Genomic DNA, 26,765 nt, shown 5'->3' with positions numbered 1-26,765 from the left:
GTATTATAAGGTATACATTTATTGACTCAAATCATTCTTAATTTTAGAAATTAGGAAACTGAGGTACAGAGAGATTCAGTAACACATGCAAGATTACATGGCCAGTAAAGCACAGTGCTAGGGTTAAATCCTAAGCAATCTTCCACCAGAGTCTGTGCTCCATTCTGAACCCATATCAAAAGTGATCCTATAGAGAGAAATGCAAAATAAGGAGAAAAAAATACCATGGCAACATTTAATGGCTTGTACCTTCTCAATCTAAAGACTTCAGAGCTGTATACAATTTCACAATTGCCAAGGTCTTTAATTACATGGGTGACCCCATCATTAATAGAACAATATGATTACTTGGTAATTTCACTTCTCCATCACAAGACCATATCCTGGAAGGAAGGAATGAACTAGAACCCATTCAATATTAACCCATTTTCTTAGCCTTAGAATCTACCAACACGGAAGCTAAACAGCTTGCACAATACCACCTTTAATAGTGTGATATTAATGTTGGGTCTGATGATAGGGTATCAGGTTTCAACTGCTTTTAACCTATAGGCTTCTCAGCAATGAATTAATTTTCTTGGGTTTTTATGACAATTTGTTTTCAACTGCAGTTATGCTTTTCTACTGCTCAAAAGGAACCATCCCTACTTGTTCCAGGGTCAACTGTATGATAGGTGAACTGAGAGTAGGATATTTCTTAGGATGCCTTTTTAGAACCATGTCACAAAGTAATTATTCATATTTCCTAAATACTCTCACTAAATAGTTTACAATAATTTCAACAAAATGTATGTGCCATAAAAGCATAGAACATATGTTGTGACATCTTCTGTAAGCACCAGTCATGTCAGCAGATCTCTTCTCGGCCAAAAAAAAGGAGTTCCTCTTTGGAAAGGAGCATTACATCTCATTAGAAGAGAAAATATCTACTACGAGTATAAACTGTATCCTGGCCCATATAAAAAGTTAAATAAACTACATTATTATATTATCTAAATAACTACTAAGGCAGCAGACTTTTAAAAATTAAATTAACCTTTTTATTTTGAGATCATTGTTGACTCAAATCTAATGAAAAGTAGCTAGTACAAGGAAATACTAAAACAATAAAATAACACCTGGAAATGAACCCTTTACCCAGTTTTATCCAATGGTAATTCTTAGGTTTTACACCGCCGCAAGGAAAAACCGTGAGTCCAAACAGAGAGCAGATTAAACAGGCTTTTTTGGGAGCACACGGGCGGGTTCACCAGCTCAGAGAGGGGAGCAGGAGAAGCCGCGCCCAACCTGGGCAGGGGCAAGGTTTTATACTTTTCTGAGGCAATTGTTGCTGGCCGAAACTGGTGGCAGTCGGGGCTTTCCAGGGTCAGGTGAAACCTGCGGTCTGTCCTGCGGTTTGGTCATTTTCCGGAGCCGTTTGTCCGGCAGAGATTTTTCACCGGGGTGGGGTGGTTTCCAGATGTCAGTGTGGACAGGTCAGCTTCTCACCAGCCCAAGAGAGGGAGGGGGTCCTTTCGCCCCGGGGCAGGGTGCCAGCGAATACCAGACAGTAATCTTGCAAAACTATAGCACAATATCACAATCAGAATATTCACATTGAAACAGTCAAGAGACAGAAACTTCATCCCCATAAAGATCCCTCATGTGGCTCTTTTATAGCCACACTCAATTCCCTCTGGTCTCCACTCTTCCCTTAACTCCTAGCAACAACTAATCTATTCTTTGTTTCTATCACTGTTGTCCTTTCAAGAATGCTACATAAATAAAATAATACAGGACGTAACCTTTAGAATTGGCTTTTTTCACTCACTATACTTCTCTGGAGATGCATCCAAGTTGTTGAGGTTCATCAATATTTCCCTCCTCTTTAATGGCTGATCCTCGTAAATAGGATCTTTCACAGAGAGAGCAGTTGTCTTAAAGTGTTTCAGTTGGTGAAGCTGGCTACTCCCTTCTTGGACCATCGCCTAAAGATAGCAGACTTTTTTTGGCGCCTTTTGTGTTTGTGTTTGTTGGTGTTTTGAGGTTGCTGGATTATTTAGCTCCAAGTCTAGGGCATAAAAGGCAACAGCAAACCCAGGGAACTTCCCATCATGTCATTGTCTCAAAGTCTCAAAATCTCCGGCCATTCTCCCTTCCTTTCTCTCTCTTTCTGAATCTTCTTAAGTTTGTTTTATAAGTAATATCCAGTGTTTTTAGTCATACATTGTGAAAGGATATGAGAAATGTATATTTATTCTGTCTGGAATCAGAACCTTAGCAAATCTACTTTTAATATTTAAACTTACTTATAAACTATGCAATGTTATTTTAAAATATGATTGGTGTAGGAACCTTAAGGTTGCATCTTTCTTGCAAGCTGTGTTTATTTGCAAGTACCATAAAAGTATCAGCAGTAGGACAAAATGATCTTGCACTCTTCTGTGTGTATATGGAATGCAAGTTTCATATCTATGTCTGTTATATGTCAAGAGATGCCTAATGTCAAAACCCAGAATTTTAAACACTGGAGAGTAAAGCAGATCACATTTATTTATTTTTAAAAGTTTCATGCCATTTAGATCATTTTCTTTCTACAATTATTCAGGTACTTCTTTTATTCTTTTATCAAATATTTGAACAGAAACTCTGTGCCAGACATTGTCTTATGTACTTGGAGCTAAAGTCTCAATCTTTGCAATCAAGTTCAGGTGATGCCTGTTAAATAATAATGCTGATGTAAAATGACTCATTCAAAAGTAAAAGGCTAGGCTACGAGACTATGGAGAGGAAGGGAGAGACTACCTTTTCTAGAGTGAGTTAAGGGATTGCTTCCAGGAGGAAGTGACTTCTAGGGTGGGTCTTAAAGAATGAGTGGAATTTCTGTAGCTGGGGAAAAGAGGGTATTCCAGACAAAGGAAACAGCAAGAACAAAATCTTACAAACACAAAAGAGCACAGCGTGTCCTTCCCTTTGGAAAGCAATGCTCTCCTGGGGTTGAATCCAGGACAAAGAGAATGCTGGGGAACTGGAGGAAAAAAAATTGGCAAAAGAATATGGGCTGGAAGCAACAGGGAGTATATTAGTTTGAGGGTTTCAATCAGGGCAGAATTAGATGGTTGTGACTGAAGAGCAGGAACCTGGCCTTATTCTTTAGGTTGGCTCAACCCCATCTCTCCCCAAGGGTTTCTCAATTCAGGCCCTGCTGACACTTTGGACCAGATTACTCGTTGTTTTAGGGGCTGACCTGTGTACTGAATTGGAAGATGTTTAGCAGCATCCTTAGGCCCTAACCACTAGATGCAATAGCATTCCACCCACCTTCAAGTTGGGACAATTATTTGTCTCTAGATACTATAAATGTGTCCTGGGAAATTCATCCCAGTTCTAGAACAACTGATCCCCTCCAAAGTTCTAGTGCTCTGCCTGACCCAGTCAGTGGTCACTGAAGGATATTTAAATCAATGATCACACTTGCAAGATAAAAAACCTGACGAATAAAACATTGGCATAAACTGGAGAGGGACTCATAATGATCAGGTAAACAAAACTGCATTTCTAAACTAAGAAATTAGAGTAAGGGAAATATTAAACAGTTGTTCAGAATGTAAAATTGATAGATTTTTAAAAATATATTTTATTGAATTTTTACAGAGAGGAAGGGAGGAGGATAGAGAGTTAGAAACATCGATGAGAGAGAAACATCAATCATCTGCCTCCTGCAGACCACCCACTGGGGATGTGCCCGCAACCAAGGTACATGCCCTTGACCAGAATCGAACCTGGGACCCTTCAGTCTGCAGGTTGACGCTCTATCCACTGAGCCAAACCAGTTAGGGCTAAAATTGATAGATTGGATGACTAAATACATGAATAGCATTTCTGTTGGTAAGTGGCTATCTTCTTTCCACATTAAACTTGTCATAATCTGTGACTGAGATCTTGAAGCTAAGCTAATAAGCATGGATGGAGAGAGATATATCCAAGTTATTTCAATTTTCTTCTTACTTGATGAATACATTACCATTCTTATTCAATTGACTTGGCCACATAGGCACCTACATGATATACTGGGCTTAAGCTTTAGACACTTTTTGCTTTTTAAATCAACCACTCATTTTATTTTGCCAACGGGAGGCAGTCAATATGCACATTTTAAATGACTGAAGGGGTGGCCAGAATGAATCAGTCATCCTAAAAGTATGATCAACCATTTCAAAGTGACATTCTTAAATGGGTTTTCCATTTATGGCTGGGCAAACACAAGCAGTTCCCTACATAGCACAGAATGCATTTATTAGATGGCTGGCAAGGATTAGAGCAGGTGCTGTATCCACGAAAGTTGTTCTCTGAAAGAAGCTAGCATCACAAAACTGAAGACTGTGGTTTGGGCATTATTAGTACCACACTACTCCAGTGAGCTAATTGACAAATTTTCCAGTATCAGATAATGACTGGTTGGGGTAGCAGACAGAGGTGCTACTACCACTATAGTTATATTTAATCACATAATATGAGACAGCAATAAGCAATGGAACAAGTCAAGTTCAACAGGGTACATTAAGAATTTTAGAGTTTTAGATAACTTTGAAAAGTTAACTATTTTCCTTTCAGTTCAGGCAAGGCCATCCTTACACCATGGAGTTAAAAAAGGGAGAAATCACTGTTCCCCAACACAATTTATTGTCTTGTTTGGTGTTGACTAAAAAAATACAGAACAGAAAATCAGCACCACTACTGATATTTGCCTCTGCATTATTATGGAAAGGGAAAAATAAAATCAGCCAAACACTGTTATTTAGAGGTCTTCAAAGAAGGGTACCATATATAATAATAAAAGCATAATATGCAAATAGACCAAATGGCCAAACAGTGGAACGACCATCTGGACGACCACGCTATGACACCCACTGGCACCAGGCCAGCCAAGGTGAGTGTGATGTGATTGGTCAGGGGGGCCCCACCATTGCACCATAATTGCCCCACAGAGGGAGGTCCAGGCCACCGACCAGTGGGCTGTGGCAGATGAGCGAGGCCTCCCTCTGCAGGGCGATCGATCACAGGGCTCCGGGACTGCGAGAGGGTGTAGGCCGGCCTGAAGGACCCACCCCCCAGTGCATAAATTTCCCTAAACTAAAAGCAAGTAAGTATATATGGAAATAAATGTTGAATCAATTCTACTTATAATCAATAAAAAAAGCTCTCATAGCACCAGGAGAGTATCAGCTGTACAATCTTTTTGTGAGATTTTAACTGTCAGCAGATCCGAACTTTTGAATGATACTGGATTCAAAAAAAAAACCTAAAGATAGGACTGGAAAAATTAAACATATTTTGTAGTTGCCAGGCAATATAATATTTCAATGTTGAGTAATGCATTAATCCCCTATAGGAATAAGCAGACTTTTAGTTTCCATAGTCTTATAAGCCAAATTCTGATATTTTTGGCTTAGAACAATGGAGCAAGCCCCCATTCCTTCAGACTTTTTCCACATCCTCTTTAATACCCACACAGTGCTGTGACTGAGAGACTGAAGTAGTTTGGTAATATATTTGTATTTCATCCTGAGATTTATAAAGAATGGAACAACTCCAAAAGATGTATGACTAAATGTAGTGCATATGAAAATTTAAAAACCCAACTCCGTTAAACCAGTCAATGTTTCCCATAGTTAGAAAGTAGTAGTCTAACAAAATGAATTCGTCATGTCCTGGAGGTCAAAGTCTAAAGTATCATCAATACTTTGGAAACAGAAGCTCTATGATTAAAAGGTCTATATACCTTTTCATAAAATAATTCAGAGATGTAAATTACTCTAGCCTCCAATGTATTAGTGTAGCAGTCATTTCCATATCTGTAAATAAGCAAAGCTATCCCTGCGGATAAAATGTCAGCTTTCCCATTGTAGTTCCCAAATAGGAAGCCACAGAGAACATACTGGTGAAACATTTCTCTTCCACAGCCACAAACTGTATTTTGCTTAAAAGTTTCAGGAAAGTCTAAAACCAATATAGTTATACATTTATGGGTGAGAAGTTGATGAGTAGAAAGATCCAATTTTCAAAAAAGAAGGAATGAAATAAGAAATCTCATCTTGTCCGAAATCTGTTTCTATCAAGCTAGAGAAATTTCTACAATAATCTTTAACATATCTGAATGGTATAGCACTAAATTAATTTTTAAAAGAAACAAAATGGATGTGCCAGTTTTATGAAAGCAGAATGATTATAAATCACTGAACAATGCAGGCAGTGGGAAGCATGGGTATGGTAATGGGTAATGGCATCATTCCAGTCACTGGCAGACACAAAACAACTTGCTGTCTTCATCTCCCCAGTTACACTCCTGATCCTTTCAACATCATCTATTTGAAAAAATATATCCCCTGAGTTAACAAGCTTACCAAACCTTGAGATGAAGAAAATTTTTAGTTCAAATAAAAATTTTAATTCAGATCAAGTGTTTATTTTGTAGCATTATGATTGTTAAAAAAATTCAACTATAGTTATTAGTGTTACAGAAGCAAATAACTACAGATAAAGGACACAGGTTAAGAAAAATTTGCTCTGTTACTGAGGCAAATACATTCCTTAATGGAAAATAAAGGGTAAACATAAAATGCAGGGAAAACAGCAATGTACCACCCTTTGAAATTTTATTTTTGAGATACATTTTCAGTTTTCTCTTTAATGTTTGTTTATTTCCTTTGCATCTTATTTGTTTTTGCTCTTTCTAGGAGTTTGGCATTTGCCTTGCTTTTACATGAAATTGTATTTTCCCTAGTGAATTGCTGGTTAGAAAGCATGTGCATTTACTTGAAAGGTACCCATTTATTTTAGTTAAAATAAATAAAAACACAGCATAAGTCCAGAATTCTATGAAATTAAATAAGTCAGCTAACAAACGAACAAAAAAAGCCCTCCCAATCGGTGCTTGATGTTTACTCCTTAACCATGACCTTGCCTTTTAATAAAAGTTTTTATATGAGGATCAATGACCATTTAATTTGAAGTAGAATATAAAGAAAAATATAAAACATCTCTAGTGCTAATTCAGTTTGAGGGGGGGTTCATGGCCTCCAGATTCCTAGACTTTCCTCTTCAGATTTCCTATGTTCCTATAATTCATGCTTTCTACTTAAGAAATTTCCAGGGGCCAGACAGAGTTTATTCTTGGCTTCGTTTCTGCACTTTTGCTGAATGTCAAGGTTTGAGGTTTGTTTGAATTCCTGCTCTGTGGAGAGCTTCTGGACTTTCTAGCAGGTGTAAGGACCTCATGGCTCCTTCTGTTGCATCTCATTTCCACTTATTCAATACTTTATCTTGGAGGATGAAGCAAATGTGACTTTCGTGTTTCCTGGCAGTCTCTTGCTTCAAAAGACTTAATGGTGATTTGTTTATTTCCCAGGAAATGGAAACCAGTCAGTGATGACAGATTTATTAGTTAAGTGGACATCACACACAAAAAATCCTTTTCTTGCAGTTCAGGCTTCCTTCTAACCACACTCTAAATGTTCAAGACAATGTTATATATTTTGGCAAATCAAACCCATGTGAATTAATATAGTCATATTTGTGAATTGATATGACTTCCTCCACATACATTTCCAGAATAACTTAGAGGAAAGAAAATGAGCAAAGAAAACTAATATTAATCTAAAATAAGAGGGGGGGGGCGGGGGGGGGGGGAAACAGCATTCTAATAAAATGGTAACACTAAATATCTTTAGGAAAATAATTAAAGGAATAATAAATCAAAGGTGACAAATTGGAAGGATTCAAGTAAGATGTTTGGAATTTAGAAAGAGCACTTGCAACAGAGGAAAACCATGAAATTCCAAACCATGAGGTAATTTTGAGTATAACACTATAGATTTAATTGTCATATTAATCACTGATAGAGAATTACTTAATGTTTAAATTTTCAAAATAAATTGGAAGAATAGGCCTCAAATCCAGAACGACCAAAATTCTTGCTTCTTAATGAAATAGTGATTTTAGCAGGAAGTTAATGTCATTTTACTTTCTTTAGCAAGAAAGACACCGGTCATTATCTCATCAATGGAAATTCCTCTCTTCCACATTAATTTTTTTTAAATCAGTGAACTAACCTTCAATACTCATTCAAATTATATGTACGTTTGTAATTAAATTATCATATTACTAGCCTAGGAAAGTAGATTTACATACTATCCTTACCCTTATTGTAGAAAATAACCCACGTAGCAATCTTCAAAAGGAAAATTTCAGGTACTTGACATCTTAATAAAGAATCAGGGTGACATTTTCAAACAGCAGATTATAGAAATAAGAGAAAGAAAATGAATTGGAAGTTATTAGTCCCAGCTTTGCAGACATTATTTTAGGGGTTCTACTCTCTAAGCCTCAATGTTCTCATCTTTAAGATTGAGGGGTGGTTTTGATGAATTCTGGATTCCCTTCCAATTCTAACATTCTGTGAATATGTTTAAGTATAGCCTGCAGGGAAGTCTCAATAGCTTTCAAGATAAAGATGAAAAGTCTTTTCAGTTGTTTCACAATTCTCATCTAAAGTCAGTGCCTGAAATATGAGAGAGCCTATGCATGAGTCATGATATGTAAATATCTTCCACAGTGTCTTCTGGGGGCATAATCCTCCTGAGCCTTATCAAGATGACGTCAATTTCATGTCCAAAATAATACAGCATATTTCACCAGCTAGCAAAATAGCTTACCTTTCACTCTGATTTTATCAAATGACATCCTAGCAATAATATTATAAATTACAGAGTTTGGTTATCTACAATCAATTACTGCCCACAAACCTTGATGCATAACACAAAGGAATGCTCAAATCATAACAACTGAGGATCTGAACAAAAATGACCTTGGAATAAATTATGTGACCATTCCAGGAAACCAAAACCTACCCTGAATTTCATGTCTATATTAATCAAGGAGGAGCCTGGCCGGCATGGCTCAGAGGTTGAGAGTCCACCTATAAACCAGGAGGTCACGGTTGGATTCCTGGTCAAGGCACATGCCCTGGTTGTGGGCTTGATCCCCAGTAGGGGGCGTACAGGAGGCAGCCAATCAGTGATTCTCTCTCATTATTGATGTTTCTATTTCTCTCTCCCTCTCTCTTCTTCTCTGAATTCAATAAGAATATATATTTTTAAAAACTACAAAAAACAAAGATTCTTACATTTTTTTCCAAAGGTGATTTGATCCTGTTCACAGTGTAATAGATTTTCATGCACTCATGACTTCAGAAGTTGATTTTAAGAAGTGAGATAAATTGAGGCATGTTTCATCATTTCCTGAAACTTCCCTGGATTTCTCTGGATATTTTCATCACGTATGCTAAGTTATTATATCCTCTATCTTATTGTTACATCCAGTTGTTTCCATCTTAGTCTTTGCTACTATGCTGTGGATCTTTCTAGAAACCTGTTTGTTCTATTCATTGCATTGGATTCTAGAAACCTGTTTGTCCTATTCATTGCATTGGACTCAACAGTATAAAGTACTTACAGAACCATGTCCCTGGCACATAGTTGGCATTTAGTAAATTATGTCAGAGTCTGTGAATTATAATACCACTGAAACACCTATGGCATTGGAGTGTGTGTGTGTGTGTGTGTGTGTGTGTGTGTGTGTGTGTCTCCTGGGCCAGGGAACAAATAGTCTATAATTTGCCACTAATTTCCATTTATCTAAATAGTTCTTCTCTGAGCCACTTGTTTCTAATGAATTCAACTTGATCTAAAATACTAATGCTGCTTCCTATGGTTAATAGGTGATTCAAAATGAAGTGTATTTCCATTAGAAAGTGTAAAATGAGAGTTTTTAAAAAATATTAGAAATATAGAGAAAATGTGAGACAGAATGTATATCTGATCTGAGAACAACACAAACACCTCATGAAGAAAATCCCTTAATCAGACTTCTGCTTGTGAATCCCCTTTGAAGCAGCTACTCCCTAGGTTAGCACCTCATTAGGACACAGTTAAATTAAGGATCCACTTTATTCCAGCCACTTTGAATAACATTTACATTTTCTATTGGTTTTATTTGGTTTGGTTTGGTTTTCTCACATCCTGAGCTTTCAAGGTAAAAACATTCAATTTGGAAGTCACCTATTTCTACTATGCACCAATATGCATTTAACTATGTGATTGCATTTAACTAACATACTTAGTAATGCTTTTTAAAAAGAGATGCTTTGCATATGCAGACTATTCCTTCTAAGTGGTTTCTGTAAAAATGAATAAATAAACAAATAAATAACCTCTTATCTCTACTTGTATCCATGAAAAAGGTACACTATTTTTTCAGTTGGGAAAAACTAAGATGCATTTAATTAAAGCAAAAAAAAAAAAAGATTGCTATTAATAGGTTACCACATCCACACATTTATATGCCAATGACTACCAATATAATATGAGCAAATTATCAATATAAAAGTAAATCATCAATTTCACCTACTGTAAACTACTAAAATGTTTTACCCACTCTTCTACACTGCCAATAGAACTTTATTACAAATTACATTTGGTCTGGCCTTCTTCTGTTCCAAAATCTCTGTAAAACATTGAGTTACCTTTGGTTGTGTGTAGTGTGTGTGTGTGTGTGTGTGTGTGTGGTCCTAAGATAGCCTAAATGCAATCATTAACAATTTTCTACATTTTCATACTGGAAGGCACATCCTCAACTCATAAATTCTAACATGAATGTATCTAGTGATATCGTTGCTTAACCTAATATTGCCTTTCCTCCCACAAATCACTAGCAGTTCAATCATCAATTAATTACCAATTAATCTCTATTAAAAATGAATCCACTAATGAATAGTCCTCGTCCTTCCCACATATTCAAAACTCTGTGGTTGTGGCACTTCTTTGTGTAATATATGGCCACAGTCAAATAGACCCAGATGTTTCACTGTAGACATAAGACTCCATATATTTCACTCTTCCTTGCATTTGCTCTTTTTCTAATGCCAAAGGAACACTTATCCTCACTTTCTTCTCAGAAAGTTAAAAATTTCTCCTAATAGGCTCTTCTGTTGGTCAACTACCTGACTTTTGCAATTCTGGAATTCATACCAGAGACCATATTTGAGAGGCTTTGAAAGTTAATAATGTTTTATCATTAATTGCCCCTGTCTGATTCTATTATGTTTTCATACTTTCCCCCGGAAAATCTAGCCTAATTCCTGGCATGTTCCCCACCCATTCCCAGAAAAATGTTCTCCTCCCTATTCCTCAAGAGGCCTGGAAGAATCTCCCTAGTTGACCCTACATTTTTTAATATGCTTTCATTGTTTGCTTTCCCACTTCCAAAGTTCCATCTTTTTACATTTACATCCATTGTTATATTGTGTCTTACTTCATTTTAATATTGTATATGTAAATCAATAATTTAATGTCTATCTTTTGCTGTTATTTTGATAACTAGCCAAATCTCAGGCTTGTAGATTATGTCTCATTAATAATTATTTTAGGATGCACTTTGACCTCTGCAGAACTATGGATGTATTTTAAGTAAACACTTGTTTGAGTAAACGCAGCATTTATCCAAAAAGTTTTACAATATAATGCTCTTTGCATTTTACTTTCAGATATGCTCCAACTGTTACAGTTAAAATTTTTTCAAAAAAAATATTGAAAAAATTAAATTACCGCTTATATTCAATATTATTTTGTATTAGTTTCAGTTATACAGCATAGTGATTAGCCAATTATATACTTCACAGTGTTACTCCATGATATTTCTAGTACCCAAGTTATTTAAGTAAATGCATATTAATTATTGTCCATTTTTTTCAGAAGTGATAAATATATACCATGTAATCACAAGTATTTCACTTTAGGAAGCATCCATAAAAATCAATCAGAAACAAACACAGATAATTACTTAAGCTAGATATCCATTAAACTCTCTTATGGGTTGCTCAAGAATCTCCTGAATTTGCCCTACTACTGGACGCCTGGAACTAAAAGTCTCAGGAAACCCCTAACACAGGTCACTTATTCATCATTAGGGAAGCTTTTTCTAGGTAGCAAATAGGATCCCAATGTTGGATATCACACTAAAAGAAAAAGAAGACACTGACTTTTCCTTTAGGATTGCATGTAATTCAAATCAAAACTAGAGACCTGAAATAGGAACAGCAAAGAGAACCATCAGGCAAAATTTAAGTGTATTATTATGCAGTCTATAGACATTAATTTGGAAAGAGAAGGGAGGCACAGACCTGAGAAGGTGTCTCAAGCAAGATCTTAATGAAAATAATGAATATTTTTAGAAAAATGCCCTAACCGGTTTGGCTCAGTGGATGGAGTGTCGGCCTGCGGACTGAAGGGTCCCAGGTTCGATTCTGGTCAAGGGCATGTACCTTGGTTGCAGGCACATCCCCAGTGGGAGGTGTGCAGGAGGCAGCTGATCGATGTTTCTCTCTCATCGATGTTTCTAACTCTCTATCTCTCTCCCTTCCTCTCTGTAAAAAATCAATAGAATATATTTAAAAAAAAGAAAAGAAAAATATATTCCAGGCTATGGGATAAAAATACAAAATAAATTGGCAGATAGCATAGAACTAAAGGCACACACACACACACACACACACACACGCATGCATGTAAAACTAATGAAATCTGATTAAGGTTAGTGGATTGTATCAATATCAGTTTCCTAGATTATACCAGTATCAATTTCCTGTTTTGGTTATTGAATTATAATTATGCCAGATATAACCATTGGGGTGCGGGAAACTGGGTAAAATGTATATGGGATTCGTCTTTATTATGTCTTACAACTGCATGTGAATTTATAATTTTCTCAAAATAAAAATGTTTTCTAGTGTTAGACATAAACAACTTTATTGAAGAAATATTAGTTAAAACCAATGTCAACAAAACTGGCCCTGCTAGTCAATAAAACCTTTAAAGATTGAGGTGGGAGATTATAGATGAAAGCCAATGAATTTACAGCCCTAAATTCTTATCCAAGAAATTAGATAGTAAGTAATGTTCTTTAGTCGATGGGGGGAAATGTGGAAAATCTTGTGGGAAACTTCTTATATGCAGCTACGACTGTATACATTTAAGTACCCACATTAAAAAGTATAAGAACACATACATGATAAAAGAATGGATAAAAGAATGCTTTGCCAGGAAAGTGCTACCATAAATCTATCTATTTACCTGATTATAAATTTAATATATATGAGATTATATTATATGTTTAATTATATATCAGATTATATAATACTTACATTTTTATATGTATGTTTGATATTAAACACAATTTGCATACAAGAATCAATACAAGTAAAATCTAGTAATATATTATTGATGGACATTAGTCAAAATTTTACTTTACAGTCAATATAGAATTGTGTTAGGGAAGAATGAAAAGAGATAAAGATACTCAGAAGACAGTGCACAGGGGACCTGGGAAGAAACAAAATTAAGTGTAAGAGACATTAAAGTGGGAATATGAAGAAATATATAGAAGGATGTGCAATAGTATGGATTTGGGCTGAGCTGTGTTGGAAGAAACAGCATAGCTAAGTCCTGAATATAAAAGAAGAAATCATCATTTGAAACCATTAATATGAAGGCCTTTTGAATGTAAATTAAAATTAACTATGTACATGAGGAATTATTTTGAAAATAAAATGATATTTTGTCAAAAAAGAAAAATTCTTGGAAAAACCAACTGTATTTCTCATGTTTAATTTTGTGCTTTGAGGTTTTAGTGAGAAGTAATGATCTGGAATTAGCATGATAGGTCAGTGTGAAGAGTGTTCCAGATGTTATATGGTTCGTTGTTTTGGGGAGGAGCAGATGGGTCTGATGTTTACAGTTTGTGGGAAAGATGGGTGTGGGTAGGAAAGCAGGAGAAACAAGAAAAACACATCTGGTTAGCAAAGGCAAAATGCCAACCATTAATATTTTTTAGTATCTTCTGTGTAAGGAGATTACAGGGTGAACAAACATAGGTTTACAGTTGTGAGTGGCTGGCACAACTTATATTTGTATTAGTATTTATTAATTATTGTATTATTTTCCATTTGAAAAACTGTAGATGTACTTTTGCCCCATCCTTTATATTAAATTTAAAAGATCAATACTTGCCGAAACCGGTTTGGCTCAGTGGATGGAGTGTCGGCCTGCGGACTGAAAGGTCCCAGGTTCGATTCCGGTCAAGGGCATGTACCTGGGTTGCGGGCACGTCCCCAGTAGGGGATGTGCAGGAGGCAGCTGGTCGATGTTTCTCTCTCATCGATGTTTCTAACTCTCTATCTCTCTCCCTTCCTCTCTGTGGAAAATCAATAAAATATATAAAAAAAATAAAATAAAAGATCAATACTTATCTAACAATGGAGATAAAGTTAATGACCTGAGACAAGAAAGAATTGATAGCTGTTTATTTGTTGCTATTTATTACTTTGAACACAAAAAAGCAAATGCATTATAGGTAAATCTCAATTTGGCCAAATTTATGTGTATTAAATTTAAAAAATTAAAACAGGTAATATATTCTTCACTTCACAAATGGCTACCCAAAATATGATTCTGTTTACAAAAGTATATATAATTTATTGGTATAATACAGCAAAGTCCATGTGCACATTGCCATATATTAAACTCTGGTTTAAACTAAAATTCTATAGTTATTGTATGAGGTGTCAAAAATATGCAGGCACATTGGTAATCGAAAATAAGAACTGTGTCCTTGGAAAATGGAAGCTAAGAAAGTATCACAGTGTTCATATTCATAAAACAAGAATGAAAAACTACTGAGGTAATAGGACATAAAGTCAGATTCAGAAAGAGGTAGTTTACACCCAAGTAAAGCACTTCGTGAAATTGCACTTTATTCCCTCAAACGCAGTAGCCAACATTTTAAATGATGCTGAAATTTATTTTTATTGGGAAGACTAAAACCTTAAGGTTTAAAAATATTTTATGAGATTTTCCTTGTAAGGGCACTAGGCTGAAGTCAGGATATGGAAGCTCAGCTGCCACTACTTGGCTGAATGGACAGACATTACTTAACTTCTCTGGGCGCTTTCTCTCCTCTAGGAAATACAGTCATTGAACTGGGTGATGCCTTGGGTCTCTTCTAGTGTCTTAATGATTCTGATTCAAATGATCTGTTCCAACATTACTGATTACAACTTATTACAAAAAACAACTTAACACAATTAGCCTACCCTGAAATTCAAGAGTAATGCCTAGTTGGTGTTCGATCCTTCTTGTCGCTGCTGTTTATTACTGAACATTCAGTGCTTTGTTATTCCTGCACCCCTTTCCCTACTCCCTCCCATGATCTAGCAGTCAAGCAATCAGGAGTCCTTTGAACTTCTCTTACTTTAGGGGTTAAATTACTGTGAATACAGGAGCTTTGGGAGAGTTAACTCGGCATTTACAATTTTAATACAGCATTTGATTCTACTGTTTATGCAAAAGCAACTGCCACAGACCATCACTGTAATAATTTAAAATGTCTCTGAAATACATTTCTGAATTGCCCACTTTGAACTGTGGCTGTAGGAGAGGTAACCGAAGGACTTGTATGCATGCATATAAGCATAACCAATGGACATAAGACACTGGGGGGTAGGGGAGGCCAGGGGATTGTCAAGGGCGGGAAAAAAAAAGGAGACATATGTAATACTCTTTGTAATACTTTAAGCAATAAAAAAAATAGAGTGTAACTAACTAATCACTCAGAATTTGTGAGTTTTGCTCTTCTCTCTGGCCTCAACTTAAGCAATAATTCTCAACAGGTTGTTAAATATAAATAAATACACAAACAAGTTATTTTCTTTGAAAAAGGAAATTGTTATCAAACTAAAATGGTTTTTATGCATTTTGTGGGGAATATAAATACATTTTAAGTGGTATTTGCATATTTGCCATTCATGAGGCTCTCCAAATGGAACCACTAGAAATAACAAAGAGCTATGATACGTAAATTCCTTCTGCAATAAACTCTATAGCGCAGCAGAAAAATGTAACACCCAACCTCCAAGTAACAGCTGAAACAGAGACCTAAAATTTCACTGTCACATTTAAATCCTTTCTGTTGAAGTTCTGTTCCCTCTTGACTAAATGCTGCTCTGTCCATTTCTTTTGAAAACAGGTGTTTGATAGAGAAGTGGCAGGGTACACTCAGGAAAGAAGGTTAGGAGATGCCCAAGCAAAAGAGGCTATGGAATGGGAATCTTCAGGGTGATTAAGTGAAGGCAACTTGAGTCTTTTACACAACTTGGTCTAGAGTTCACTCTACATTTCAGGAAAATAGCATGATACTAGTAATTCGAGGGACAGTTACAGATTATATTAAATCTTTGTCGGTCTTTTAAGCAGGCAACATTTTGTATAGCACTATTAGTAGTAAAAAACAAATAAAGAGGCAACATAGACAGAAATTGCTTTCAGATGGTGCACACCCACAACATAATGGCTCCTACATTGATACATGACAAAAATTACAACACCTACTGAGACAAACATTATTCTCAGTAACTTATGTTAATTAACTCACTATAATTTTTTGGAAACTAAGGTAGAGAGAAGTTAAATCACAGCTCGTAAGAGACAGAGTGAGACGCTGTGTTCTCCTAGATCTACCCTGGCCACTCCTCAGAGGCCTGTATCCCTTTAGGATTTCATCCTCTTTGTCTTATGGCATCTGGCCAATAGGAGGCAATAGGAGGAGACTGGAAGGCATGAAGACAGATGACTGGATTGACATTTGATATCAGCTCCAATCCTCCACCTGAGGTCCCAACGTTCCTAGGAGGCCCCTCTCCTGTGCCTCTCACTGGATTCTGGATTTTTAAAAAAGCTCCCCTTCCTTACCCCCTCGGGTTTAGATACATTAATGTTTTCCAACTGTGGGCAGGCCCTGGGTGATTTACCATTTCCTGTTGCTCTGCTAGGTGCTACCCACCATCAAATAATCATTAAATTATACCTTTGCATGTGCCACCTATTTCCTTGTGTGATAGAATGACTAAGAAATAAGATAAATCCTTCATGATTTATCAACTAATGGCTAAATATGCAAAAAAAAAATAGTGTGCTGCTTCTTTTAATTTTCTAAAGCATCTGGACATCCAAAAAGAAGTTTAATAAAGCTCTATTTCCAGAAACAAAAAATAGTTCTGGAAGAAAAGGTATCTACAATTCCCTGAATTTTGAAGGTAGACATGCAAAGATGGTAATCCTGGAAATGTGAATGGCAGCAGGCCCTTAGATTTGGATGCCTAACCTCTGGCTTTGCTGACATTTCACTCTATCTCTATAATTTACATCTACATGCTGCCTAGTTTAATGCAATCAGACCCATTTATATTTCAAATAAGAAAAAAGTATACCAAAGCAAATGCAGTTTACACCTGTAGTTGCAAAGATTTTAATCGTGAAAAACAGTAAACACACTGAGAGCTTATTTTACTTTTGAAAAATATTAAATAAGGAGAGATGTCACAATGTCAAACTATACAGTTAGTAATAAAGCTCTCTTTACAGGATTCTTAAAATGTAAAAGCCATTTGTCAAATTACTGGTTTCTGACAAAATCAAAGATACATTTTATCTATTTAGTTCCCACTAAATTTTTAATGGTATCATTCTATTTTACTGAACCATATGATTTTGCTATCAAAATAAAATCAACCAGCTGTAAAGTTTACTTCGTATTCATTGTTCGTTTCATAAGAGTCAGGAGCATTTTATTTTGTTCGACAAATAAGAGTGTACCTCAGTGTGGTTTGCTAGTTTTTCAAGAGGCTAAGAAAAATCATCCACAAGTTTCCTGTGCAGTCCAGCCAGTGTAAGAAGCCATCTCTACAGACACTGAGGACATTTCACCACTACATTTGCAAATAACTATCACTTTGCAAAAATAAATTTTTATTTGGGTGTCATTTCTGGCAAAGCTTGAAGGCTATATTTTCAAAGAGTAAAATTCCAGGCCTTTAAAATTCTACTGGCATCCACCAACCTAAGCTGGGCCCGCCTCTAGGTTTCCACAGAGCCTGAGCAATGACTTCATCTTAATCATTTTCTTGCCCACAGTCATGTAAAGATAACTGGAGCTCTTTGCTTATGGTATTATGGGAAGCTCTTGAAGCATGTGGAGAATAATGAGCTAGAGGGGAAAAAAGAAAACAAAAACTGCAGGAGAGTTGGCATGTTTGACTTTAATGACTATCATTGATTACAGCTTCATCCAGTTGGACTCTCCACACAGCTGTGTGTGCTTCAAGCCTAATATTTTATTTTGCAGCTAGAATATCTAACATCCTATTGCAGTGTTTAAGGTGGATGCTCTCGTTCAGAGGATCTGTTATCAAACAATTAAATTTGGAATTCTATCTATTAGTATGTGTATTTCTACGTAAATATATTATTTTAAAGTGTGCTTTTAAATATATGCTCTCATTAATACAACACTCTCCCTTTTTACCATTACCCTTTCTAATAAAACACAGGATAAACGAAAAACTATTAGGAAAGACACCTTATACTCATAATTTCAATCTGTGTAACTCTCTAGGTTCAAGAAACAAACCTACAACATTTTAGAAAGAAAACTTATGAAAAATAGGATTTTTAAATACATTTAAAACATTGGAATTAAGCTTTTCTATGAAATTTTGAAGAGAAACAAATTTTGAATCTAAATCTTTATTCAAAACCCCAATGGTTTTACTACTACAAGTACTACCTAGTAAACACGTTATATTTGTAATAAAAGTAAAAACTCCAAGGATATAAGAATTAAGTCATCAAAATACATAAATATTTAGAATTATCAAACTTTTAAGAAAATGCTAGCTTTTAAAAGTAGCATAGCAATATCATATAAGCTAAAGATCCAATTTTTAAATTTTAAATCTATATAGTAGAGAGAGAGCAAAATTATTATTAAGGAATTTTCCTCTCACTCATGCAAACCCTTTCCAAAAATGCATACATATAATACAGATTTTACTTGATTATTCTTGTTCACATGCACATGTAAGAGACCAAAGAACATATCATAAAGTATTTTCAGAATCTTATAAAAATAAATATTCCAATACATAGTACCAAATTTATAGATGGTAACATGTATAAATTCAGAAATATTAAAATGCTGTGGAAAATGTAACATTATTAATGAAGGTTTAATGAATAATAGGCTACTTTTTATTATATATTTAAAATTCCAAATATAGAGGAAAAATAATTGACCCATTCAATTATATCTGAACGTTTACTCTTACCAAGTAACTTTCTGTTAATTTAGTTAAAATGCATTAAAGGCATTAATTGGAAATACTCTGAAATAAAAAAATCAATGTGTTTGAAATTTACACAAATGATTCAATAAATATATTATTGATTATTTTGTATCATAAAATATCATCTAGCATAACTTTTTTAAAGTGAAAATAAATCCCTTTTTATAATGTAAGTAGAAAACCATAGAGGAAAGGTTATCAGATTTGAATTAATTTTGCTTCAACATAGGTCATGCAAATTGAAGATTGAGACCTGAATAACCGTTACCATTGTAAGTTTCACTCCATGAGAGAAATAAAATATTCTGCAAAGTTTTATCCAGTTGGATTTTGAACCTCACCCATGACTACCATTTAGGAGTAGTGTAGAGAATGTTGCCACTAACTTTCTTTATTGTGTTACTCCAGGTTAACTTGGGACGTTCAGTTTGACAAAAAATTTTCCAAGAAGTAGTCATAAGAGCATCATAACAAAAATAGAAAAAACACACATTAGTGCTTCATTTTTTTTACAACTATAGCAAAAAGGTTATTAGTGATGACTAAACCATATTAATGACTACAACACAAATAGAGAGAAATAAGTTGTGATAATAGAATGCGCTCTGTTGATTAAATACATCAGACTTACCTCAATTTCTAAATTGTGGACTTTGGCCTTTGTTTGTGTTTCATCTTTTTTTAATGAACCTTTGGAATCACACCAACACCATAATCCAGGAAATGTAATTTAACTGGCCACTTAAGAATTAATCCTTCTTATTTTATGATTACAATCAGAGGTAAATATGCTACTCTTGGTAGTTTCATTTCATATGCTAATATATTTTACCCACAAAATATTTTATAACAAAAAACAATATGACAAAAATACAGAAAATTTGAGAGAGATAAATCATCCAAAGTTAATACTCAACAAATACTAAATAATTCCTATGTGTATTTTATTTCCTAATATTTTTTCATCTTTAGAATTTATCATTTATAGATGTTTGTAATCATTATAGCAATGCTTGGAAAGGAGACCCATTCTGAAACTTTAGAAATAAATGACTGAAGTGAACAGAGTCAAAAACTAAAATACATTATTGTATTATATTGGTTTTTCTCATTTGAAATGGAAATCTACAAAGCCCTCACATCATTGTTTTGTATTTCCAGCTGCCATTTTAAATATAGTAAATGAATAAAATTGGCACCATTACCAGGCCAAGTATGTATTTATATATGCGTATTTCTTACACAATTTAGCTCAAATGGAAAAAAAAAAAGTTAATTTGAATAAATATGGCATTAGTCTCTCAAATTTTCCTGAATCTAAGGGAAGAAGTTGATCTCTTTTACTATTTCATTTTTGCTTAAAATTAATTTCTGAGACTCTTTAGGTCACACAACAAATATTGTAAGTTATTATAAATTCCAATGCTGTGATGAAAGGTCTATGTTTTTAAACACAGAGGGAAAACACATTAATGCTTAAAATATATTATTATTATTTTTAGTAAGTAAGCTTACAGGATGCCAACATAGTGGTTTCCATTGATAATTACTATAAACAAAGATTAAATTTTTTCAATATTTAGTACTGAGTTTTGAACCCAAATGAAAGTTTTAGAAGTGTCATGCCTTACATTTAATGTTTTGCCCTTTCAAATAAACTATAAAGATATTTACACAGAACTTGAAACTATTCCTATTTCTATAATTAATTTATTGCTGACTTTCAACAATAAAACATCTTAATGTTACTCATAGCTTCTTAGTATAATCATTTGAGAAGACGCATATAGGTCAGTGGTACTTAGGTTTTTTAATGTCAGGTCACCATTTAAAAATGTTTATACCTAAAATTAATCTACCATTGCAAGAAAAAGACTAAAAATATCTTTTATTGCATACATTTGAAACATTTAATTTGTTCAATGTTTTCTTATGGTAACCAAGAGCTAATGGACTATTTTTAAACTTCTAAAGCAAATGTTAAAAAATAAACATAATCAGTAACACAGAAATGAATGATAAAGTGACTTTTTTTCCTTTTAGAAAACATAATGTTTGACTATCTAGAAAAAGTTAGAATAGAATACCAAAGTTAGGGTAGGTAAGATATTACTCTTTATTTAACTTCCAGCTTGTTAATGTCATTCTTGTCATTCTGCATAGTCAGGCATATGACAGACATAATTTGACAATAAATGTTTTATATCGTGTAGCTATAAATAAAATATTTATCATTTTACAAGAATCTAATATGATTCAAAACCTTATAAAATCCACATCCCCAAATCATTCTCTTTTTATATAAAATTTTTAATTCTGTATAAAAACATACTTATATCCATTCAATTAATTTAAATAGAAAATATTTACATGTTTATATTGTGTATTATCTTCATATAAGCTAAAGTTAGGTTGATTAATCTACTTGGGTTATTTTAACTGCTAGTGGGCATTTTATACCTATTACTACATTGCTTGGCAAACAATCAAATGTAATTGAAGCCAAGTAATTCACCCTATTTATAGACTTTTTTTCAGAATCACCTGCTTTGTATAGATTGTTTTAAGTACAGTTGTAAAGTTTCGATTTTTAAGAGTCCCTTTGAAGAGGTGGCAGATGTTGGCTTTGGTAATAACACTGGAAAGCAGAGCAGGTTCAAAGTTGCAAAAAAATGTTCAACACATATAAAAAATAACAGTGTGCTTTTCTATTAAGTTTGGTTATTTTCAACTGTCAATAAATTATAATGGAAGAATAAAGTCCATAAATATTTGTTTCTAGATCCTTAAGCTTCTTGAGTTTGTATATGTGTGTGTTTGGGATGGGAAATGTGTGTTAATGCATGCTGGTAAGTGTTACATATGGTAGTTTTAGCATCATTACCATGGATAAAATTTGGGTTGTTTTTCAATATTTTCTGGTGCTTAAAATCCTATTAAAATTCCACACGGTCATGCACACATACAAGATATCTGGGTATCAGATGCAAGGATACAGAATTTGGTTCCGACTTTGCACTGGATTTATGTACTGCATTTACTCTGAACTATAAATACATAGTTATTATAAACTGCCTAACAAAATATAAATGGTCTCTATTAGACATATGACTTTAATATAATTTAAAAATTGCAAAAGTTCAAAAATTAATTTAATCTTTGGAAATAATGAAATAATAAAACTGCGCTATAAGCAATGAGACGTGTTAATAATATATCAGAATTATTGTGATTTTCTACATCACTTTAATTTTTGCTAGGACAAGATACCCTTACAATACTATAAAATAAAAGAATTGTGAACATGAATTATGGAAGACCAAATGCAATATCATCACAGGAGAAAGATATCTTGAACTGAAATCTATCTAAAGATATAACAAATATAAATGAACTCAAATAGTGAAACTGGCAAACTAAATGTTATTTTCAATGAGTATACATATATTTAACTGGAAACTATTGGGATACTTCCTTTTAACTAGTCAACATTTCTTTCAAAAGATCCCATCAAAGAAAATGCTCATTCTAACTCCCCAGCGATTCTATCCTTGGTGATGACTAATTGTAGTTCCCACCTAAGATGTAATCTGTCAATACTTTATGTAGCTGATGTTAACTTTTGTGTCTGTTGATTTTTCCTGCACTCTATTAGCTTCAACATGTGAAAATAACCTTATTTTGTTATATGGTTATTTTCCACCAAAGGAGAGTAGAACTATTAATATAACCAATTTTCTTAAAGTTGTTATTAAAATAATTAAGGGAAGTAGATGCTTAGATCCCACTTTCCCTGTTTCCTCCCAACCCAAATAACATGTGTCTATATGAAAGTCCTGTTTGCCCTAAGCAACTTAGGTGCAGTGGTTCAGTTCAGGAAGCATAAGGAACAACAATCTCTTGCGTAGATTTCTCATTGCAGAAAGTAAAGCGAACAGTAAGAGCTTCCGGCAACTGCAAATGTGAGCTGACAAATCTGAACTGGAATCTGTTTCCCAAAAAAAGTTATATTGATATCAAGTGCTGTGTCTGATCAGATCACGGCATTCTAAAATTGCTTTTTTTTTATAATGAAGATGGAAGCCTTCTTATTATGATTAACCTCTTAACTCTGTCTTGAGAGTTTCACTTACGGCTAGTAACAACTATTAATAATTAGTGATACTACTGGTAACTTCCTTAGGTATAAACTAATTTGTGATCCAGTATTAAAAGTTTACCTCTGACCTTGGAAAGTAAAGGTTAGATTTCCCATAACTCATCCTGAAGAACAATTGATAGCATTGCTGCAAAGGAAAAATGAAATAATGTGGGCACTCATTGTCATTTATGGGGGATCTTACCTAAAGCATTATAAAATACAAACTTTTTCCCAGTCTTTCAAACCAATGTCTTGAATTGCCTTTTAGAACTGTTAAACCAATTCCTCAAAGGGAGAAAATACGTAAATATTATATTAAACAAATGACACTTTCTGAAAAGATGGATCGCAGGTTGCTGCGCTATAGCTACTGAAGAAACCTCACAACTCGCTTCATTGTAAAACATCCATTAAGGGCTTTGAGGGTTGCCTGGAAAACTTGTTTCTCTGGATTGTGACAATTTCCTTGGCAGGCTGTGCCTTCCAGCATCCCTTTTTGCGTGGCTACTCAACGTATCCCTGGGAAGATCAGCCTCTACCGCGCACCCTCGCGTACCCTGGCCTCAGGGATGCAGCAAACCAGCACAGTTGGGGCTACTGCTAGTTCCCAGTACTTTCTCCGATAATTCTCCATTGGAGGAGGATGCTACTTTCCACTTTAAAACTCGGATTCTCTCTTTAGATTAGTCAGTGCCACAATACAACTATTATTACGACTCGTATTTCTTCAAGAGTCTGAGCATGTATTTATTAACAATTTTCTGACACATTCCTTAAAATCTTCTGAATTCCTAGATTATATCTTTTTCCCCAAGAAAGGGAAATGTTTACCATTTAGAAAAGGGTGCTATTTAAAGAACTCTGAAATCAGAATTTTTTTTAAAAAAAAATCTAAAACTTTTTTTTTCTTCTCATACGCTCTGCCAAGTTCCATTGCAAGTTCCAAATATTGTGCAATAATTTGGAAATCCAGTTAACGATGGGAAAAATCGAGCCACTCAGAGCCGGGAACTTGCAGGGGAAAAAGTCAAGGAACGGCGCCCGCACGCATGCCCAGCGGACGCTGCATCCCAGGGTCCACTCCCCTCCCCATCTCTCAGATGGAAGGTCACGCTTTGCAATCGATTTCACATACTGTCACTTGTCCTTTCTATTCTCAACCCTCTGGTAAACTAGTTTGAACCTTGGAGAGCTTAGTGCTGCTGGCCGCAGTTCTACCCTCTCAGCAACACGTGTCCCCAAATCACAGGACCAAGGCAGCCCCGCGGAATGCGGCGGGGAGCCAGAGAGGGCAAGACAGGTACCATGTTCCCTGCCTCCTCACTCTGGTGAGAGCATCTTCCCTGACGTCTCCCCGCCCCTTTTGCCCAGGGTGCCTGGCGCGCCTTACCTGAGCTATCGCTTTTTCTCTTGCTGCCACTTCTCTTCTCCGCCTCCGCGGGTGACAGCGCCTGGCGTCCGTAGTCCCCGGGCGCGCACGCGGCCCCGGTCGGGGTGCTGGAGCCCAGGCTGGAAGAGTTGGAACACAGGACCGGCGGGCTGCTGCCCATCTCCGGGGGCCCTCCCGAGTCCGGCTGGAGGCAGAGGCTGTGCCGAGCCGCGCTCGGCGGGGAGGACATCTGCGGGAGGTGCCAGTTGGTTTGCAGAGCTTGGTGCTGCTGCTGCTGATGGTGGTGGTGGTGATGGTGGTGGTGGTGGTGGTGTCCCCTGTGATGCTGGCTGGCAAACATGCCCTCCTCGTTGGGGTATCCAGCGATTATGCAAGACGAGGAAGAAGTGGAGAGCTCGGGGTAGGACATATGGTCAGATCTTCCATGGAGGGCGAGAGAGGACTGGGAGAACGGGTGCAAGCCTTGCGCGGTGGCGTGAGGGCTGCGCAGGCAGCCAAAGAGCGGGTGTTCCATAGCATGCAAGTCTTGGGTTCCAGGCAGAAGACTTCGCGAAGGTTGCAAACGCCACCACCCTCTGTCACTTTTCACAGTAGACCCTGCGACTTTCCCCCTCCCCGAGCAATCGCCACTGGCGCTTCAGCAGAGCTGGGATAGTCCCGGTCCCGAGCCCTAGCGGCCGGTCTCCTTTACATATAAACACTCGGACCTGAAGGAGCTTCCCTCCGAGCGACTCAAATGTCAAGAGTAGGAGAGGTTGAAGCCAAAAGAAGGTGGTCCCAGGGAACTGCTTTCAGGGGGAAACGGCTCTGAGAGGTTATAAATAGAGTGTAACGTGAGCTGGGGGCTGGCTTAGGAGCCCGGCGCTGACCACATGCAAACTGCCTCCAAAATTCCCGCTCAGTCTGCGCCACGCGCTTCCAGTTCCACTTCCTAAAGCTGCTGGACGCACACAGCGTCCACGCCCGCCCGCCCCTGCCGGCCGCCGGGACTGCGAGCGGCGCGCCCAGCGGGTCCACCCGAGCCCGGCGGCAGCTGCTCTTCCCTCCCGGCGCCCGCAGCTCGGGCGCGGCGCTCATGCCAGGCCCAACCCCGCACTCCCGGGCCCGCCGCTCACTTCGCTCGGGAAAGGTGTCTTGTTCGCCACTGGGGCACTGTCACCTGCAGGCAAGCTAGGGCTGCGCCTAGCTATTGAGGAACACGAAAGGACCACTAGGGTTCAGGGGAAAGATCAGAGTTAGATGGGTGCGCGCTTCCAGAAAACGTTCCAACTTCTCATCTCCCGCCCTGGGCGCAGTGGCGCACCTAGCTTTTGGCAGCTGGTGTCTGTGGGTGCCTTGTTAATGATCTCGGACGTCAGGACCCAGGTTGCAGGAATGCGCCCCGCGGGCGGAAGGGCCGTGATGAGTGCGGGATGTGTGGGAGGACAACACGAGGCAGTAGCAGCTGCAGGTGTCCAGCCCTGGCATCCTCACTGGCGGTGCCTGGTGGGCTCTCTTTCCTCCTGCTTTCCAGGGCCCGGTGAGTTTCCACCAGTAACTTTTCCTGGGTCAGGAATATCCCAAAGCTTTTTTGGCCTGATCACAGGAGATGTGTAGATGGCACGCACATGTCATCTTTCCCCTTAGGAGCCAGCCCATCTCTCCTCATTTCCATCCAGAAATCAGCTGTCTGCCGCTCAAAAACGAATCTGCTAATAGCACCCCCTCCCCCACCTCGGCCGTGGTCCATTTACTAGGAAATGTTACACTTCGATTTCCTCCAAAGTTCACTAACCCTGGGGGCTTCAGATCTCCCTGGTTAAGCCTGCATCATAGAAAACGAGAAAACCTGACCAGTGAATTAGTGCGAGCATCAGCTGGGCTTTGATGCTGCCACTTGCTTGAGACTTTTGTCTGCTGGGGGCAGAGTCGTTTACACAAGGCGAGCAAAGCCCTCCCCCACCCCTCCACCCCGCGTAATGAGC

At 36.8% G+C, this 26,765-nt stretch overlaps 1 protein-coding gene across 2 annotated transcripts in view; it reads right to left on the bottom strand.

The window, feature by feature from the left end:
• MEOX2 (mesenchyme homeobox 2) overlaps positions 1 to 25,707 on the bottom strand; it is a 65,062-nt gene extending 39,355 nt beyond the window's left edge. Inside the window, exon 1 of one of the 2 annotated variants that reach the window (XM_036328010.1) lies at positions 24,802 to 25,707. In XM_036328010.1, the coding sequence (XP_036183903.1) occupies positions 24,802 to 25,315 (514 nt within the window). In that variant the 5' untranslated portion in view covers positions 25,316 to 25,707. The remainder of the gene's footprint in view (positions 1 to 24,801) is intronic. The other variant, XM_036328011.1, reaches the window with a different exon arrangement.
• Positions 25,708 to 26,765: the final 1,058 nt, after the last annotated feature.

The sequence above is a fragment of the Myotis myotis genome, unplaced genomic scaffold (assembly GCF_014108235.1).
Source record: "Myotis myotis isolate mMyoMyo1 unplaced genomic scaffold, mMyoMyo1.p scaffold_m19_p_11, whole genome shotgun sequence".
Classification (NCBI taxonomy): domain Eukaryota; kingdom Metazoa; phylum Chordata; class Mammalia; order Chiroptera; family Vespertilionidae; genus Myotis; species Myotis myotis.
The sequence above is the reverse complement of the archived record's forward strand: the minus strand, read 5'-3'. Positions and strand labels throughout refer to the sequence as shown.